This window comes from Sardina pilchardus, chromosome 24 (assembly GCF_963854185.1).
Source record: "Sardina pilchardus chromosome 24, fSarPil1.1, whole genome shotgun sequence".
In the NCBI taxonomy this organism is placed as follows: domain Eukaryota; kingdom Metazoa; phylum Chordata; class Actinopteri; order Clupeiformes; family Clupeidae; genus Sardina; species Sardina pilchardus.
Genome location: NC_085017.1, coordinates 27,618,068 through 27,635,643, shown reverse-complemented (window position 1 = coordinate 27,635,643; position 17,576 = coordinate 27,618,068). Strand labels below are relative to the sequence as shown.

General features: G+C 46.7%; 1 protein-coding gene across 1 annotated transcript in view; it reads left to right on the top strand.

Moving 5' to 3' along the window:
• Nucleotides 1-12,526, top strand: part of col28a1a (collagen, type XXVIII, alpha 1a) — a 34,479-nt gene extending 21,953 nt beyond the window's left edge. Inside the window, exons 18-36 of the mRNA XM_062528990.1 lie at nucleotides 1-9; nucleotides 340-411; nucleotides 1,207-1,275; nucleotides 3,748-3,819; nucleotides 4,549-4,617; nucleotides 4,830-4,898; nucleotides 5,110-5,178; nucleotides 5,286-5,354; nucleotides 5,599-5,667; nucleotides 6,220-6,288; nucleotides 6,445-6,513; nucleotides 7,313-7,393; nucleotides 7,607-7,642; nucleotides 7,746-7,782; nucleotides 7,967-8,277; nucleotides 9,312-9,558; nucleotides 10,000-10,256; nucleotides 10,632-10,956; nucleotides 11,369-12,526. The exon at nucleotides 1-9 is cut by the window's left edge and continues 60 nt beyond it. Of these exons, the coding sequence (XP_062384974.1) occupies nucleotides 1-9; nucleotides 340-411; nucleotides 1,207-1,275; nucleotides 3,748-3,819; nucleotides 4,549-4,617; nucleotides 4,830-4,898; nucleotides 5,110-5,178; nucleotides 5,286-5,354; nucleotides 5,599-5,667; nucleotides 6,220-6,288; nucleotides 6,445-6,513; nucleotides 7,313-7,393; nucleotides 7,607-7,642; nucleotides 7,746-7,782; nucleotides 7,967-8,277; nucleotides 9,312-9,558; nucleotides 10,000-10,256; nucleotides 10,632-10,956; nucleotides 11,369-11,541 (2,172 nt within the window). The 3' untranslated portion in view covers nucleotides 11,542-12,526. The remainder of the gene's footprint in view (nucleotides 10-339; nucleotides 412-1,206; nucleotides 1,276-3,747; nucleotides 3,820-4,548; nucleotides 4,618-4,829; nucleotides 4,899-5,109; nucleotides 5,179-5,285; nucleotides 5,355-5,598; nucleotides 5,668-6,219; nucleotides 6,289-6,444; nucleotides 6,514-7,312; nucleotides 7,394-7,606; nucleotides 7,643-7,745; nucleotides 7,783-7,966; nucleotides 8,278-9,311; nucleotides 9,559-9,999; nucleotides 10,257-10,631; nucleotides 10,957-11,368) is intronic.
• Nucleotides 12,527-17,576: the final 5,050 nt, after the last annotated feature.

Sequence of the window (17,576 nt, the reverse complement as noted above, 5' to 3'; positions counted from 1 at the left end):
GGACCCAAGGTGAGCAGAGGACCTCACAGAGGACTGTGGCAGGGGTGACCGTACAGGAGCATGCTCCTTTGCTTGGCTTGGCTGAGGCTGAGCCTGTGTTTATTAAGTGTGTGTGTGTGTGACTAAAGAGAAGATTTGGAATGTTTAAAACTTTTTAAAAGAGAAAATTGTAAATGTTAGATATTTCTAAAAGAGAAGATTCCTACATTTTATTACAGTAGAAGAGGCTGAGTGTGAAATGGCAGGATGTTGAATGACCGTTCGTGTGTGTGTGTGTGTGTGTGTGTGTGTGTGTGTGTGTGTGTGTGTGTGTGTGTGTGTGTTTGTGTGTCGTTCCAGGGGGAGCCAGGACCTCCGGGCACTGCAGGGATCCCCGGATTTCCAGGAGAGGACGGAGCCGTGGGACCCAAGGTAAGAAGGGGTCAAGGGTCAAAGGTAAAGGGTAAGGAGGGCATCACTCCTCACCAGGGGGTCAAAGGTGAAGGGTCAAGAGGGCATCACTCCCCACCAGGGGGTCAAAGGTGAAGGGTCAGGAGGGCATCACTCTCCACCAGGGGGTCAAAGGTGAAGGGTCAGGAGGGCATCATTCTCCACCAGGGGGTCAAAGGTGAAGGGTCAGGAGGGCATCACTCTCCACCACTCTCAAATGACTCAAGCGTGATATTGTGTAGAATTGAGTATTGTGCTTATCCAGGGATATTGTGTAGAATTGAGTATTGTGCTTATCGAGGGTTATTGTGTAGAATTGAGTATTGTGCTTATCGAGGGTTATTGTGTAGAATTGAGTATTGTGCTTATCGAGGGATATTGTGTAGAATTGAGTATTGTGCTCATTGAAGGATATTGTGTAGAACTGAGTATTGTGCGTATTAAAGGATATTGTGTATGGTCCATGAGTTTCTGTGTGTATTCTATTGCATCCTTAATATTTGTGTCTCAATAAAATGTTTCATGTGGACTTAAATAAATGAATGTGTGTGTATGTGTGTGTTTATGTATGGCTGTGTGTGTGTGTGTGTGTGTATGTGTATGTGTAAATATATGTGTGTGTGTGTGTGTGTGTGTGTGTGTGTATGTGTAAATATGTATGTGTGTGTGTGTGTGTGTGTGTGTGTGTGTGTGTGTGTGTGTGTGTGTGTGTGTGTGTGTGTGTATGTGTAAATATGTGTGTGTGTGTGTGTGTGTGTGTGTGTGTGTGTGTTTCAGGGGGAGATGGGGGTACCTGGGTCCCGTGGTTCAGAGGGAGCACCTGGGAAAGGGCTGCCTGGTGAAAAGGTACCAGCCAATCAGAAGGTTCCGTTTCTGGTCCCTTATGACAGCATTTTACACATTTTACACACACACACACACATACACACACACAGTCACAAACACACACGCACGCACACATACACATGCACACACACACACACACACACACACACACACACATGCACTGAGCAAAAACACATGCAACTGACTAAGCTACTGCCAATCTGAGTTGCATACATCAGAAGTGTAATTTGTTTGGAGTTTCTTTACCCAAAGGTAATTACTAGCCGAGCATCTGCTCCCCTAGTGGGCAGTTAGTGTAACTGCACCTATCCCTCAGGGCTCAGTGCCAGGTCCTCTGCTCCCCCCAGTGGGCAGTTAGTGTAACTACACCTATCCCTCAGGGTTCAGTGCCAGGTCCTCTGCTCCCCCTAGTGGGCAGTTAGTGTAACTACACCTATCCCTCAGGGCTCAGTGCCAGGTCCTCTGCTCCCCCTAGTGGGCAGTTAGTGTAACTACACCTATCCCTCAGGGCTCAGTGCCAGGTAGGGTTGGGTATTGAAAGGGTATATTTCGATACCGGTGCCAAATCGATACTTTCAAAACGGTGCCGGTTCCTAAACGGTAATTAAATCGGTACTTTAAAAAAAAAAAGAAAACAAGTTTTTATGATGATTTTTTTTTTCAAGAACCAACCAACAATATTTTAAGCTAAAAGCCTTCATAATAGGCCTATACAAATAATAAAACAAAAAAATCACATATTATTACACATATTATAGCCTAAGGCCTAGGTGAAATTTGACCAACAGCATATTAAGCAGTAGCCTACCTTGAAAACCACAAAACATGAAAGACTTGACTGTTTGCAACTTTGCACTTTTTTCTTCATTCTACCTAATCTGGTATTCCAGATGAATGTGTTGAATTGTAGCATAGTAGGCCTACATGTAATGGGAGGGTAGGCTATATGTTTTGTGTGGGTCCCTCACCCTACTATGGGGTGGACAGAAGAATGGGGATGAGTGATTGTGTGTCTGCAATGTCTTTAATTATTAGCCCTATATTCTTCCAATTTCGTTGTATTCTGTGCAATGACATTAAGTATTCAATTCAATTCAATTCAAAATAAATAACCCAATGTTTAATGTATTTTTAAACAGGTCATGTTACATGTAATGCATTCATTTCTCATAAACATCGCATTTATCTATCGTTACTTTTTTGGCAACCGGCTATAGGCTACTCAATGCCGTCTTACAGAGAAAAATACGTCATACTTCCACGTTTTACTAACCGGAATGCATGCATTCTCATCAACTTCGCAATCTATCGTTAGGCTACCAGTAAAACAGCAATACATGAATGATCCCCTTCTGCCGTTTAATCGTGTATCACTACACTTGTAGGCTATGTAAATATACATGTAGGCTTTATTAATTTTACCGATGACTTTTACCCATAGACAGTAAAAGTCTGCCTAAGAAACGTCTCTGCTAAAAGCATGAGTTTTCCGTCCATATCAACTGTTGCCAGAGTAAACAAAACGATTCAACTAGCATTGCACTGCAGACGTTGACTAGCATTTTAAACAGCTAATTTCTGCCGTTTTTATGGGACAACTGATCATATCATTCTCCCGTTTATGCATCTCATTAACGTTTGCTTTTGCAAGCAACACCCATTGTTGATGATGCATCCTTGGTTCGGTTCCGAACTGGTGGAAATGCGGGCAGGTTCACTAGCACACCACGGTTCAAAGACTTTCGAAGGCTGCACCTGTTCAACAACACCAGGTTAGCTGTCAGTAGAAAACAGCCTTTGTGGTGTGTGCAGACTGTGCACTGACGCTGCCGTTTTAAGAGTGAACACCAGTGAGCGCGATTAAGCAGCTGCATATTTAATGAGGCACCGAAATGAGGCACCGAAATTCACATTGTATTTCGGGATGGTTACTACCGTTGATGTTCGCCCCGAGTACGTACTTGTACCGAGTGTCGGTACCCAACCCTAGTGCCAGGTCCTCTGCTCCCCCCAGTGGGCAGTTAGTGTAACTACACCTATCCCTCAGGGCTCAGTGCCAGGTCCTCTGCTCCCCCCAGTGGGCAGTTAGTGTAACTACACCTATCCCTCAGGGCTCAGTGCCAGGTCCTCTGTAAATGTGCCGCTACAGGCTCAGCAAAAGCAGATCATAACCACCTACTACAGTATGCATGCAGGATTCAACAGCACAGTAATGAATAACATGTCTGGTGTACGTATGTGTGTGTGTGTGTGTGTGTGTGTGTGTGTGTGTGTGTGTGTGTGTGTGTGTGTGTGTGTGTGTGTGTGTACGTGTATGTTTGTGTGTCTGTGTCTGTGTGTGTGTATGTTTGTGTATATGTGTGTGCGCACGTGTGCGTGTGTGTATGTTGGTGTATGTGTGTGCGCGTGTGTGTGTGTGCATGTTTGTGTATGTGTGTGTCTGTGTGTGTGTGTGTGTGTGTGTGTGTGTAGGGTGATCGTGGTGACAGGGGCTCACGAGGCCTTCCAGGAACTCCAGGTGCAACTGGCCCCGCAGGAGCTAAGGTGAGTTCACCTGTCCTCATCATGAACCTCACAAGCCCATACACCTACACCTGCCCTCACACCTACACCCGCCCCCACACCTACACCCGCCCCCACACCTACACCTGTCCTCACAACCACATCTACACCTGCCCTCACAATCACATCTACACCTGCCCTCACACCTAAACCTGCCCCCACACCTACACCTGTCCTCACAACCACATCTACTGTACACCTGCCCTCACACCTACACCTGCCCTCACACCTACACCTGCCCCCACACCTACACCTGTCCTCACACCCACACCTACACCTGCCCTCACACCCACACCTACACCTGCCCTCACAACCACATCTACACCTGTCCTCACAACCACACCTACACCTGTCCTCACAACCACACCTACCCTCACACCTACCCTGACAACCACACCTACCCTGACAACCACATCTACACCTGTCCTCACAACCACACCTACACCTGTCCTCACAACCACACCTGCCCTTTCACCTACACCTGTCCTCACAACCACACGTACACCTGCCCTCACAACCACACGTACACCTGCCCTGACAACCACACCTGTCCTCACACCTACACCTGTCCTCACAACCACACCTACACCTACCCTCACCACCACTGGCCACTACCACACTGGAGTACCACAGTAATGATTCATATACTCTCACTCCCCTGTGTGTGTGTGTGTGTGTGTGTGTGTGTGTGTGTGTGTGTGTGTCATCCAGGGTGAGCCAGGCTCCATGGGCATGATTGGAGTTCCAGGACCGCCTGGGAGAGGCTTACCTGGATCTAAGGTAACTATGACACACACCTCTGTGGATGGGTCACACTCCGCCACTTCTGTGGATGGGTCATTGATAAACAAGGCTTTAAAATGTGTTTTGATGGCCGTGCAACATTTTCAGGGTGTTGATCTTTTCACGTGTGTGCAATGTTGATCCCATAATTTGTATGTGTGTGCGTTATCATGTTTTTTTTCATGTTTTTTTTTTCTTTTTTATCTCAGGGGGACACGGGTCCAGCAGGCGCCCCCGGGCCTGTAGGAGAGCAGGGAGTGGGGATCCCAGGACCTAAGGTGTGTGTGTGTGTGTGTGTGTGTGTGTGTGTGTGTATGATGAGTGGCTATAGCCCCATTCCATGTGTCATTTACCATAGTTACCGAGCATTCTCCATATTAACAGCCACGGAGCCCTTATTTCCAAGTCCATATTTCCCTTCATCTGTCTGCATTTGTGTGTGTGTGTGTGTGTGTGTGTGTGTGTGCTCTGACATGTAACTGTTTACAGGGTGACAGAGGAACTCCTGGACTAATGGGCTCACCTGGACTGAAGGGAGAGGGGTATCCAGGTCCTCAGGTGTGTGTGTGTGTGTGTGTGTGTGTGCACTTGGAAAGTGGGAGGACTACAGCACTGTATATACGGTAAAGTCAGTAAAATAATGACTTGTTGAATTCTCTTGCCAGGGCCCCCCAGGGCTGCCAGGCCTGCCCGGAGAGATGGGACCAGAGGGGAAGGGAGTCCCCGGGCCAAAGGTGAGGCGGCCATTTTAACTCCTGTCCAGAGACAACATGGCGGCCATTTTAACTCCTGTCATGCCTGCCTTTCTGAACAACCTCAGATTAAATACTTACAGTAGAATCTAGACATGATGCAACTTCAGATTAAACACTGACAGTAGGTATCATGACATGACACATAACTGCTCTGCAACGACAAACAGTACCCAACTTCAGACGAATGCAATGACACTCCCCACCTCATTCTCACTCCTTTCAGGGTGACCGAGGATCACACGGCTCTCCCGGCCCCTCAGGGCCTCCTGGGATTGGACTGATAGGAGAAAAGGTGAGCACTCACTCAGCACATGCTACTTCCTCCTGCACATGCTACTTCCTCCTCCAACATACTCCAGCACATGCTACTTCCTCCTCCTGCAGATGCTACTTCCTCCTCCAGCACATGCTACTTCCTCCTCCAGCACATGCTACTTCCTCCTCCTGCCCACTCAGCACATGCTACTTCCTCCTCCTGCCCACTCCAGCACATGCTACTTCCTCCTCCTGCTCACTCAGCACATGCTACTTCCTCCTCCAGCACACTCCAGCACATGCTACTTCCTCCTCCAGCACACTCCAGCACATGCTACTTCCTCCTCCAGCACATGCTACTTCCTCCTCCTGCCCACTCCAGCACATGCTACTTCTGCCCTGTCTGTCTCTGTCTCTGCTCAGTAATGTGGTGTTAGCCCTGTGCAGTGATGTGGTGTTAGCCCTGTATGTCTCTGTCTCTGCTCAGTGATGTGGTGTTAGCCCTGTCTGTCTCTGCTCAGTGATGTGGTGTTAGCCCTGTCTGTCTCTGCTCCTGCTCAGTGGTGGTAATTCTCCTGATGTCCTACAGGGAGCGCTAGGCCAGCCAGGGCCTGCAGGTGAGGCAGGACTACCAGGAGAGGGGATTCAGGGGCCCAAGGTGAGGACACACACACACACACACACACACATACACACAGAGACACAGTTCTGTTGTTCTGGATCTTTGAACTCAAATAAATCCTACGTGTGTGTATTCCTCTGTGTGTGTGTGTGTGTGTGTGTGTGTGTGTGTGTGTGTGTGTTTAATTTGCAGGGTGAACCAGGGTTTCAGGGGCAGCCAGGACCACGGGGACCTCCAGGAGATGGGCACCCCGGAGAGAAGGTTCTGGAGAATACATCTATGACACATTAACAATTCAATTCAATTCAATTTTATTTATAGAGCGCCAAAACATTACACATGTCTCATGGCGCTTTACAGAGTGTTAAACATTCAAAGAGAGCCCATGAGCAACAGGGGCAAGGAAAAACTCCCTAGAATTGGAGATACATATAGGAAGAAACCTCAGACAGATCCACGACTCAAGGGCCCAACCCATCTGCCTAGGGTCAGTTACAGTAGAGTAAAGTCATTTGTAGTATCAGAAGGTTCAAACAGTCCAGTATAGGGAATAAATAGTCCATCAGTAACACACATGCATGCTTGATAACGCCAGTGAAAATGTCGTTGTGTTGAAAGGGATCAGAAGTTTAGCGGCCATGAAATAATACAAAACATGATAAGATGTCAACAAGCAGAGAGATAATGCAGAGCAGTATTTTACTCTACTTAGAAAATATTAACTATTCGTGCACGTACGCAGTGACAGATTTAACAGCCAAATCTAGCAAGTTAGGAAAGTGCATGACGTGAAAGTGAAACATGAAAGTGAATGACATAGTACTAAGAAGCCAAACTGGTTCCCTGAATAACGATTCGGTCGTCTTTAAAAGTTTCCCTTATTGATGAATTTGGTGCTAATGTGCTAGTACATCTAGCTGTGTGTATCTGGCAGAACAACAGTTTCTGGATTGCTTGATTGATTCCTAAGTCATAACACGCCCTTTTAAAGTTGTAGGTGCCTTGAAAAGGGTACCTCATAGTGTCAGTCTCTGATTGGCTGCTGGTGTTGTGTTGCCAGGGCGACAGAGGTAACCCCGGTGAGCGCGGGAGGAAAGGGGACCGAGGGGAATTCGGACAGCCGGGACAAACAGGACAAGTGGTAGGAAATCACATCACACACACACACACACACACACACACACACACACTCTGGGCAAACTAGACCAGCGATAAGAATATCATCTCTCTTTCTGTAAACCACTGAGAATCAAACACACACACACTGTCTGAATTTGAGTCTGGTTGATTATATGAACTGTTTTGGTACAATATCTCATTGAATTGAATCTAATCTGATGCAAATTTGTTGTAGGGATTACCAGGAGAGAAAGGGGAGGCTGGATTATCAGTGAGTACAATTCACCCCGACAGAATGTTTTACTCTGATCTCAACGCATTAACGCCTTTTCAGCCAGGAACTGACTAATCTCAACACACACACTCTGTTTCAGAGAGAAGAGGTGATCCGGATCATACGGGAAATATGTGGTAGGCACACACACACACACACGCACACACACACACACACACATAGAAAAAACTACCGGTAATGTCAAATCCCAACCATAACAAAAAGATGCCAATTGCTCAAGTGGTGTGAGCTGCCATGAATCACTGTTCCTTACAAATGACAAACGCCTGCAGTTCACCTGCCATGTCCTCTGTTGCCTAGGCTGCGGTATCCGTTGCCGTGACAGCCCGCTGGAGCTGGTGTTTGTGATTGACAGCTCGGAGAGCGTGGGCCCCGAGAACTTCGAGGTGGTCAAGGACTTTGTGAACGCGCTGATCGACCGTGCGGCGGTGAGCCGCGAGGCGACGCGGGTGGGCGTGGTGCTGTACAGTCACGTGGACCTCGTGGTGGTCAGCCTGCAGCAGAACCTGGGCCGGCAGGACGACGTGAAAGCGGCCGTCAGGAAGATGCCCTACCTGGGAGAGGGTACCTTCACGGGCAGTGCCCTTCGCACCGCCACCGAGCTCTTCCAGGTACATTTTCATGCAGGCCTCATGTGCTGCCAGGCAGGAGCAGAAGGAGGTTGTCACACACACACACACACACACACACACACACACACACAGCTCTTCCAGGTGCATTTTCATGTAGTAAAAATGGAAAAAAGTTCGCACACTTGAGATCCTTCTTTTTTACTTTTATTTTCTCTAGCACAGAAAAACGTTTCGACCGTGTGGTCTTCTTCAGATGAAGACCACACGGTCGAAACGTTTTTCTGTGCTAGAGAAAATAGAAGTAAAAAAGAAGGATTTCAAGTGTGCGAACTTTTTTCCATTTTTATGATTTACCCTTGTTCTGCACCTTGACCTGGGATGTGCACATACTTTTCCACAATAACATTTTCATGTAGGCCTCATGTGCTGCCAGGCAGGAGCAGAAGGATGTTGTCACACACACACACACACACACACACACACACACAGTCGTGCGGTCATGCCCCGGTCATGAACCAGGCCCATTGTAGCCCCAGGCCTACTGTAGAGTAATTCAATCATTTAAGGGGCAGGCCAAGTGGCCTCATCCACGTATGATATCATTTTTATATTGATTGAAAGACAAGGGTCTCCTATTTACATAATTGGAAGACATCTGGGCAAGATTGGCCAGAAGTAAACAAAGGAGGTGTTGTGGGGACAAAACCCCTCTCCCAAAGGTAGCTTCTTCAGAACGTGCGCACCTTCTCCCCAAGGCCTGGGTCGTGGAATCCCCGCTGCAGAGGGCATCCACCATTCATGACTCCTGCTTGGCAACACTTAGTCTCTGCTTGTTCAGAGTTGTGTCTTGGAGGACTCTGCGAATAAAGCCACAAGCGGCCACTTCTCATCTCAGATCATTCTCCGCTGGTTTTTGTTCAGAGTGCTAAATTAGAGTTGAGTTAAGTTAAAGTGTGTTTTTGTTCAGAGTGCTAAATTAGAGTTGAGTTAAGTTAAAGTGTGTTTTTGTTCAGAGTGCTAAATTAGAGTTGAGTTTAAGTTAAAGTGTGTTTTTTTTCCACGACATCTCCCAGGTGGCGCGGCCCAACGTGCGCAAGGTGGCGCTGGTGCTGACCGACGGCCAGGCCGATCGCCGTGACGACGTGAAGCTGGAGGACGCGGCGGCGCAGGCACACGCGGCGGGCGTGGAGGTCTTCGTCATCGGCGTGGTGCGGAGGAACGACCCGCTCTACGACGACTTCGCCGCAGAGATGAACACCATGGCCTCCGACCCCGACCACGAACACGTCTACCTCATCGACGACTTCATGACTCTCCCCAGTGAGTGGGCAGCGCTAGCTGATTTGGCTACACTCTCACTCTTACTAGTGCGTGTGTGTGTGTGTGTGTGTGGTGTGTATGTGTGTGTGTGTGTGTGTGGTGTGTGTGTGTGTGTGTGTGTGTGGTGTGTGTGTGTGTGTGGTGTGTGTATGTGTGGTGTGTGTGTGTGTGTGTGTGTGTGTGTTTGTGTGTGTGCTTTAGCCCTTTAGCACTATTATTACTATTATTGCTCTAATGATCATAATCTCTGGTGAATATTGCAAGTGCTACTGTGCTAATGCTTGCACTAGCTGCAATGCAGAGGGATATCAATGCTGTCCCTTCCTGCGCTAACTGTGCTGTCCATTCCTGTGCTATCTGAAATGCTAAGGGCTATCTGTGCTGTCCCTTCCTGTGCTAGCTGCAATGCTAAGGGCTATCTTTGTTGTCTCTTCCTGCTAGCTCTGGAGAGTAAGCTCCTGAGCCGGATCTGCGAGCACGACGACGGCTCTCTCTTCAGACCCATCCCGAACTTCCAATTCCCCAACGGCCACAGCCCCCCACCAGGCAAAACGGACAAACCCACCTACGACAGTGACCCTTATCGTCCTGACAATGACCTCTACAGACCTGGCAATGTCCCCTATCGTCCTGACAACGACTTCTATCGACCTGACCCCTACAGACCGGAAAGTGAGATATACCGCCCTGACAAGCAGGTGAGCTGGCCGTACTCTTTTGCTGCTGCTAGTTTAGTTGGTCAACTGAGTCGGCTGTTAATCTATACTACCGTGTGTGAGTGGCACTTGTAGCTAACAATATCTTAGCACCATTGAACCATTCATTGTTGAAGTCACTTTGGATAAAATCTTCAGAATAACTGAATACATCTAAATGTAGTTGTAGCAGCTTAAAATTGCTAGAAAGAGAATCAGTCTCATGAATCTCTGCTTGAAAGAGAATCAATCTCTTGAAACTCTGCTTGAAAGAGTATAAATCTCTTCTACTTGAATGTCCAATTTAATATTCAGACACAAGTGCAGACATCTGTCCAATCGTGTGCATCCTGACTGTGACTGTTGTGCCCATGTCAGCCACAGCCTCCCGTGGAGCAAGAGCGCCCTCCGTTCCCCGACCGCTCACCGCCGTTCCCCGACCGCTCACCGCCATTCCCCGACGACGCCGACGGCAACTCCTTAGATGACAACGAGATCGAGATCGGCCACTCCACCTCTTTGTACGAGGAGCCGTTCGACCAGCTACCCGAGTTCACCGTGGAGTCGCCTGGGGTCAAGGTCATGTCAGAGGTCATCGCCATGGTGGGCCCCCAGACGCCCACAAACTGGCACTCAAACCTGGTGACCCCCCCTGTGCCCACACAGCCCCCCCCACCCCCACCGGCTGATGGATTTGTGCAGGGTAGGTGCTCTTCCTAGATTATAGATGTAAAAGTACTACAGGACACACTCACTGCATGACCTGTACCAACACACCTGTACTATGCACCTGTACCAACACACCTATACAAACACACCTTCCATAACACTGTTGTTATGCACCTGTGCTAACATACCTGTACTAGCACACCTGTTGTTATGCACCTGTACCAACACACTTATACTAACACACCTTCCATATCACACCTGTTGTTATACACTTGTACCAACATACCTGTACTAGCGCACCTGTACTAACACACCTTCCATAACACACTTGTTGTTATGCACCTGTGCTAATACACCTGTACTAGCACACCTGTTGTTGTGCGCCTGTGGTAACACACCTGTACTAGCACACCTGCTGCGGTAACACACCTGTTTGTTCTGTGCAGAGGTCGGCTGTGGTCAGGATCTGGACCCCGGCCCGTGCCGGCAGTACGAGGTCAGATGGTACTACGACCCGGAAGCAAACTCCTGCGCCCAGTTCTGGTACGGCGGTTGCCAGGGCAACAGGAACCGCTTTGAGTCGGAGGATCTCTGCAAGAAGGCCTGCGTGAAGACGTAGCGGACGTCTGTGGTGGTGGCTGAAGAGGTGGCGCCCCCCTGAGGTCAGGAGGGCATCAGCATTTGCCCAGCCCTTTGGGAAGAGACTCTGGGCCAAGCACAGAGACCACCTCTGACTAACCCTCCAATGGCCTCAGTAATCTCCACTGGAAAGCCCTTAGATCCACTTAACCTATACGGGCCTATATGCCCACTAACCTACTCTTCTCACATTAGGAGACACAGACACTGCATCACCTCCCAATCCCACAGACCCACCAGCTGAGTAGCACTTGCAGTAGCACCACACACAAGCGCTGTGTCCTTTCCCCAGTTGACCTTAGAGGACAAACAGACCTTCTGCTGCACGCTGTGACCAACACAACATAATGATGGTGCTGTTGTTCTGTGTGAAGCTGTAAATACTGAGAGAGTCGTAGCCTGTTGTATAGATTTCTAGATGTTCAGGTGCTCCCACACGTAGCCTGTTGTATAGATTCTAGATGTTCAGGTGCTCCCACACGTAGCCTGTTGTATAGATTTCTAGATGTTCTGGTGCCCACATGTTGGGAACCTTGTTTTCCTAAAGACGCCTTAAGAGCTTTGAAACACTGTGAAGTGAGCAGAGACTGAACTCTAATCAGTCCTCATGTGTAAAATGTAGTGAAATAAATAACTACTGTAGATGTGACAGCTGTTTATACAATATGCACACACTTACCATATATGTATTTTGTAGTCACAGTCTGACATATTAACTGTTTAACAATAATAACTGCTGGTACCAGCTGACAAATTGTATTTTTGTCTAAATTTGTAAAAGTTTCAAGTGTTTTATGTGCAAACTAAATTTATAATAACTGTTTGAAATAAAAAATGATATATTTTAATACATTCTCACACTGTTGGCTTAGCCTGTCAGGGTTTGTAACAGTCCTTATGACGTTAACATTGTTTTATATAAATGTGTTATTGATCATGCTGAAATACATACATAAATAAATAAACAGTCCTTTAAAAAAAGAACAGGGTGTTTGTAACTGACACGAGGGGAACATGCTCGGTCCTTTTCCGGGACCTAGAGCCGCATGGGAGGGAACATGCTTGGTTCCTTCACTGGACCTAGAGCAGTATGGGAGGGGAACATACTGTACTCGGTTCCTTCACTGGACCTAGAGCAGTATAGGACGGAACATACTTGGTTCCTTCACTGGACCTAGAGCAGTATGGGAGGGGAACATACTCGGTTCCTTCACTGGACCTAGAGCCGCATGGGAGGGAACATACTTGGTTCCTTCACTGGACCTAGAGCAGTATGGGAGGGGAACATACTCGGTTCCTTCACTGGACCTAGAGCAGTATAGGACGGAACATACTCGGTTCCTTCACTGGACCTAGAGCAGTATGGGAGGGGAACACGCTCGGTTCCTTCACTGGACACAGAGCTGCATCCTCAGGCACAGGAGGAACATGCTGGTAGGAGACTAAACCAGCACATTGTTCAGTTTATTGTGACACAGAGCAAAGTCAGTACAATGCGATTGCAATGACAATCTCCCCTCAAGTCATTATTTATAACCATTAATAAGTTCAAACCTCAGTGATGATTCTCCTCTGAAGAACTATGAACATACAAACTCTCATAAGAACTAGACCAGGAGACCCACAGTATGGTGCATTGGGTACTATATAGAGCAGGAGACCCACAGTATGGTGCATTAGGTACTATATAGAGCAGGAGACCCACAGTATGGTGCATTAGGTACTATATAGAGCAGGAGACCCACAGTATGGTGCATTAGGTACTATATAGACCAGGAGATCCACAGTATGGTGCATCACGTACTATATAGAGCAGGAGACCCACAGTATGGTGCATTAGGTACTATATAGACCAGGAGACCCACAGTATGGTACATTAGGTACTATATAGACCAGGAGACCCACAGTATGCTGCATTAGGTACTATATAGAGGAACTAGACCCACAGTTTGGTGCATTAGGTACTATAGAGGAACTAGACCAGGAGACCCACAGTATGGTGCATTAGGTACTATATAGACCAGGAGACCCACATGGTGCATTAGGTACTATATAGACCAGCAGACCCACAGTATGGTGCATTAGGTACTATATAGAGGAACTAGACCAGGAGACCCACAGTATGGTGCATCACGTACTATATAGACCAGGAGACCCACAGTATGGTGCATTAGGTACTATATAGAGGAACTAGACCCACAGTTTGGTGCATTAGGTACTATATAGAGGAACTAGACCCACAGTTTGGTGCATTAGGTACTATAGAGGAACTAGAGCAGGAGACCCACAGTATGAGCAATAGGTACTATATAGAGCAGGAGACCCACAGTATGGTGCATTAGGTACTATATAGACCAGGAGATCCACAGTATGGTGCATTAGGTACTATATAGACCAGGAGACCCACAGTATGGTGCATTAGGTACTATATAGACCAGGAGACCCACAGTATGGTGCATTAGGTACTATATAGAGCAGGAGACCCACAGTATGGTGCATTAGGTACTATATAGAGGAACTAGACCAGGAGACCCACAGTATGGTGCATTAGGTACTATATAGACCAGGAGACCCACAGTATGGTGCATTAGGTACTATATAGAGGAACTAGACCCACAGTTTGGTGCATTAGGTACTATATAGAGGAACTAGACCCACAGTATGGTGCATTAGGTACTATATAGAGGAACTAGACCAGGAGACCCACAGTATGGTGCATTAGGTACTATATAGAGCAGGAGACCCACAGTATGGTGCATTAGGTACTATATAGACCAGGAGATCCACAGTATGGTGCATCACGTACTATATAGAGCAGGAGACCCACAGTATGGTGCATTAGGTACTATATAGACCAGGAGACCCACAGTATGGTGCATCACGTACTATATAGAGCAGGAGACCCACAGTATGGTGCATTAGGTACTATATAGACCAGGAGACCCACAGTATGGTGCATCACGTACTATATAGACCAGGAGACCCACAGTTTGGTGCATTAGGTACTATAGAGGAACTAGACCAGGAGACCCACAGTATGGTGCATTAGGTACTATATAGACCAGGAGACCCACAGTATGGTGCATTAGGTACTATATAGACCAGGAGACCCACATGGTGCATTAGGTACTATATAGACCAGCAGACCCACAGTATGGTGCATTAGGTACTATATAGAGGAACTAGACCAGGAGACCCACAGTATGGTGCATCACGTACTATATAGACCAGGAGACCCACAGTATGGTGCATTAGGTACTATATAGAGGAACTAGACCCACAGTATGGTGCATTAGGTACTATATAGAGGAACTAGACCCACAGTTTGGTGCATTAGGTACTATAGAGGAACTAGAGCAGGAGACCCACAGTATGAGCAATAGGTACTATATAGAGCAGGAGACCCACAGTATGGTGCATTAGGTACTATATAGACCAGGAGATCCACAGTATGGTGCATTAGGTACTATATAGACCAGGAGACCCACAGTATGGTGCATTAGGTACTATATAGAGCAGGAGACCCACAGTATGGTGCATTAGGTACTATATAGAGCAGGAGACCCACAGTATGGTGCATTAGGTACTATATAGAGTAACTAGACCAGGAGACCCACAGTATGGTGCATTATATAGACCAGGAGACCCACAGTATGGTGCATTATATAGACCAGGAGACCCACAGTATGGTGCATTAGGTACTATATAGACCAGGAGACCCACAGTATGGTGCATTAGGTACTATATAGATCAGGAGACCCACAGTATGGTGCATTAGGTACTATATAGAGGAACTAGACCCACAGTATGGTGCATTAGGTACTATATAGAGCAGGAGACCCACAGTATGGTGCATTAGGTACTAGACCAGGAGATCCACAGTATGGTGCATTAGGTACTATATAGATCAGGAGACCCACAGTATGGTGCATTAGGTACTATATAGACCAGGAGACCCACAGTATGGTGCATTAGGTACTATATAGAGCAGGAGACCCACAGTATGGTGCATTAGGTACTATATAGACCAGGAGACCCACAGTATGGTGCATTAGGTATTATATAGAGGAACTAGACCCACAGCATTAGGTACTATATAGACCAGGAAACCCACAGTATGGTGCGTTAGGTACTATATAGAGGAACTAGACCAGGACACCTACAGTATGGTGCATTAGGTACTATATAGACCAGGGGCCGGTTTCCCGAAGCCTTCTTAACGCTACGTAGTTCGTAACCTCTATCTTAAGCTCTACCTTAAGTACCTCACGCATTTCCCGAAACCTTCTTTGCTACGAATGTCTTTCGCACGTCGTTCGTTGGTAAGAGTGGTCTGGAGCACTCTCAGACCTCTCTTAGCTGCACCTTAGCAATGTTTCGACTCGCGACGCTAGTCGCCGCCACTGTACCCTACAGCAATTTCCGTTACGCATGCAACTCATATGATACAAAATCACTATTTTGGTTCGCCAATGATTTTATGTAAGTATGCTAATTTAGAAAATAGTTTCTGGAAATGTTTTCATGCAAATATGAAACGTGCACGCATTTGAAAATAGTTAAAAGCGCTTTATTCTTTGCTTCCCCCACCGTCCTACAATGTTTAGGCCTAATGTGCGGGCTTGCTGTCATGTTTAATGTTAACCAAAGGCACACAATACTGAATGAGGATGTTGGTCAATCAGCTGTGATTAAAAAAAGTCTATATAGCCTATTTCAACTATAAAAGCACAAACCTCCCCCAAGCAAACATGTAGCCTACGCCTCCTGCATCCAGACGGTGATACGAATCACTCACAAAATTAAATAGTTTCTTCCTTGGGTCATTTCAGATCTTCCCTGGAAATTTAATCGAAATCCATCTTTAACTTTTAGAGTTAGCCTATCTTGCAAACAAACGGACAAACAAACAAACTAGAAAAGCACTCAGAGAGCGCAGACTTCTGCTTTCAAACATGATGCGTTCGAATCTTTTTATCCATGCAGGAGACAAACTAACAGACCAACAAACAAACCCAGATGAAAACATAACCTACTTACCTACGTAGATCATTTAATTTCTACACTACGTTATTTATCATTGTGTGCTAATAAGTTCATCCACGTTGAAGTTGCGTGAATGGTGTGGGGGCGATAGGCTATTTTAAGCAATGGTTTTGGTGCAAAGAACGCTTTCATAAGTCTGTCAAGCCTCCGCGTGAAATAAAAAATCGATTTCTGAGCAATCGATGTCACCTAATTCAGCACCTTCATGGTGGACAGTGCCTTATACGTCGGACGTAAGGAGCTTTTCGTGAGAAGACTCCTAAGTGATAGTTCGGGAACCACGACTAGAAAGGTAAACAACTTTGGTAAGTTATACCTTTGGAGTCTTCGTAGCTCGCTAAGAGTGAACGTTATCGGGAAACCGGCCCCAGGAGACCCACAATATGGTGCATTAGGTACTATATAGACCAGGAGACCCACAGTATGGTGCTTTAGGTACTATATAGAGGAACTAGACCAGAACACCTACAGTATGGTGCATTAGGTACTATATAGACCAGGAGACCCACAGTATGGTGCATTATGTACTATATAGAGTAACTAGACCAACAGTATGGTGCATTAGGGACTATACAGACCAGGGGACCCACAGTATGGTGCATTAGGTACTATATAGACCAGGAAACCCACAGGTGCATTAGGTACTACCGTATATAGACCAGGAGACCCACAGTATAGTGCATTAGCAAAGCTGCTGTTGCACCTACTAGTTGAGCACCTGCTCTGTAACCCATAATACATTTGGAAAATTTGGAACGAAACATACTGCCAAGAGACTCTGGGAACAAAATTGAAATGAGATTTGTGAACCAAACTTTGGGTGAATAAAATGTGAGAAAGACACCCAAGCACAAGGAATAGTCAAGGAATTTTTGCCGGTGATATAACTTGTAAGTACATAAAATTGATATGAATGTAATCCGCCGCTTCTTCATGAAATGGGAAAAATTAAGAAACACTTCTAAGAAA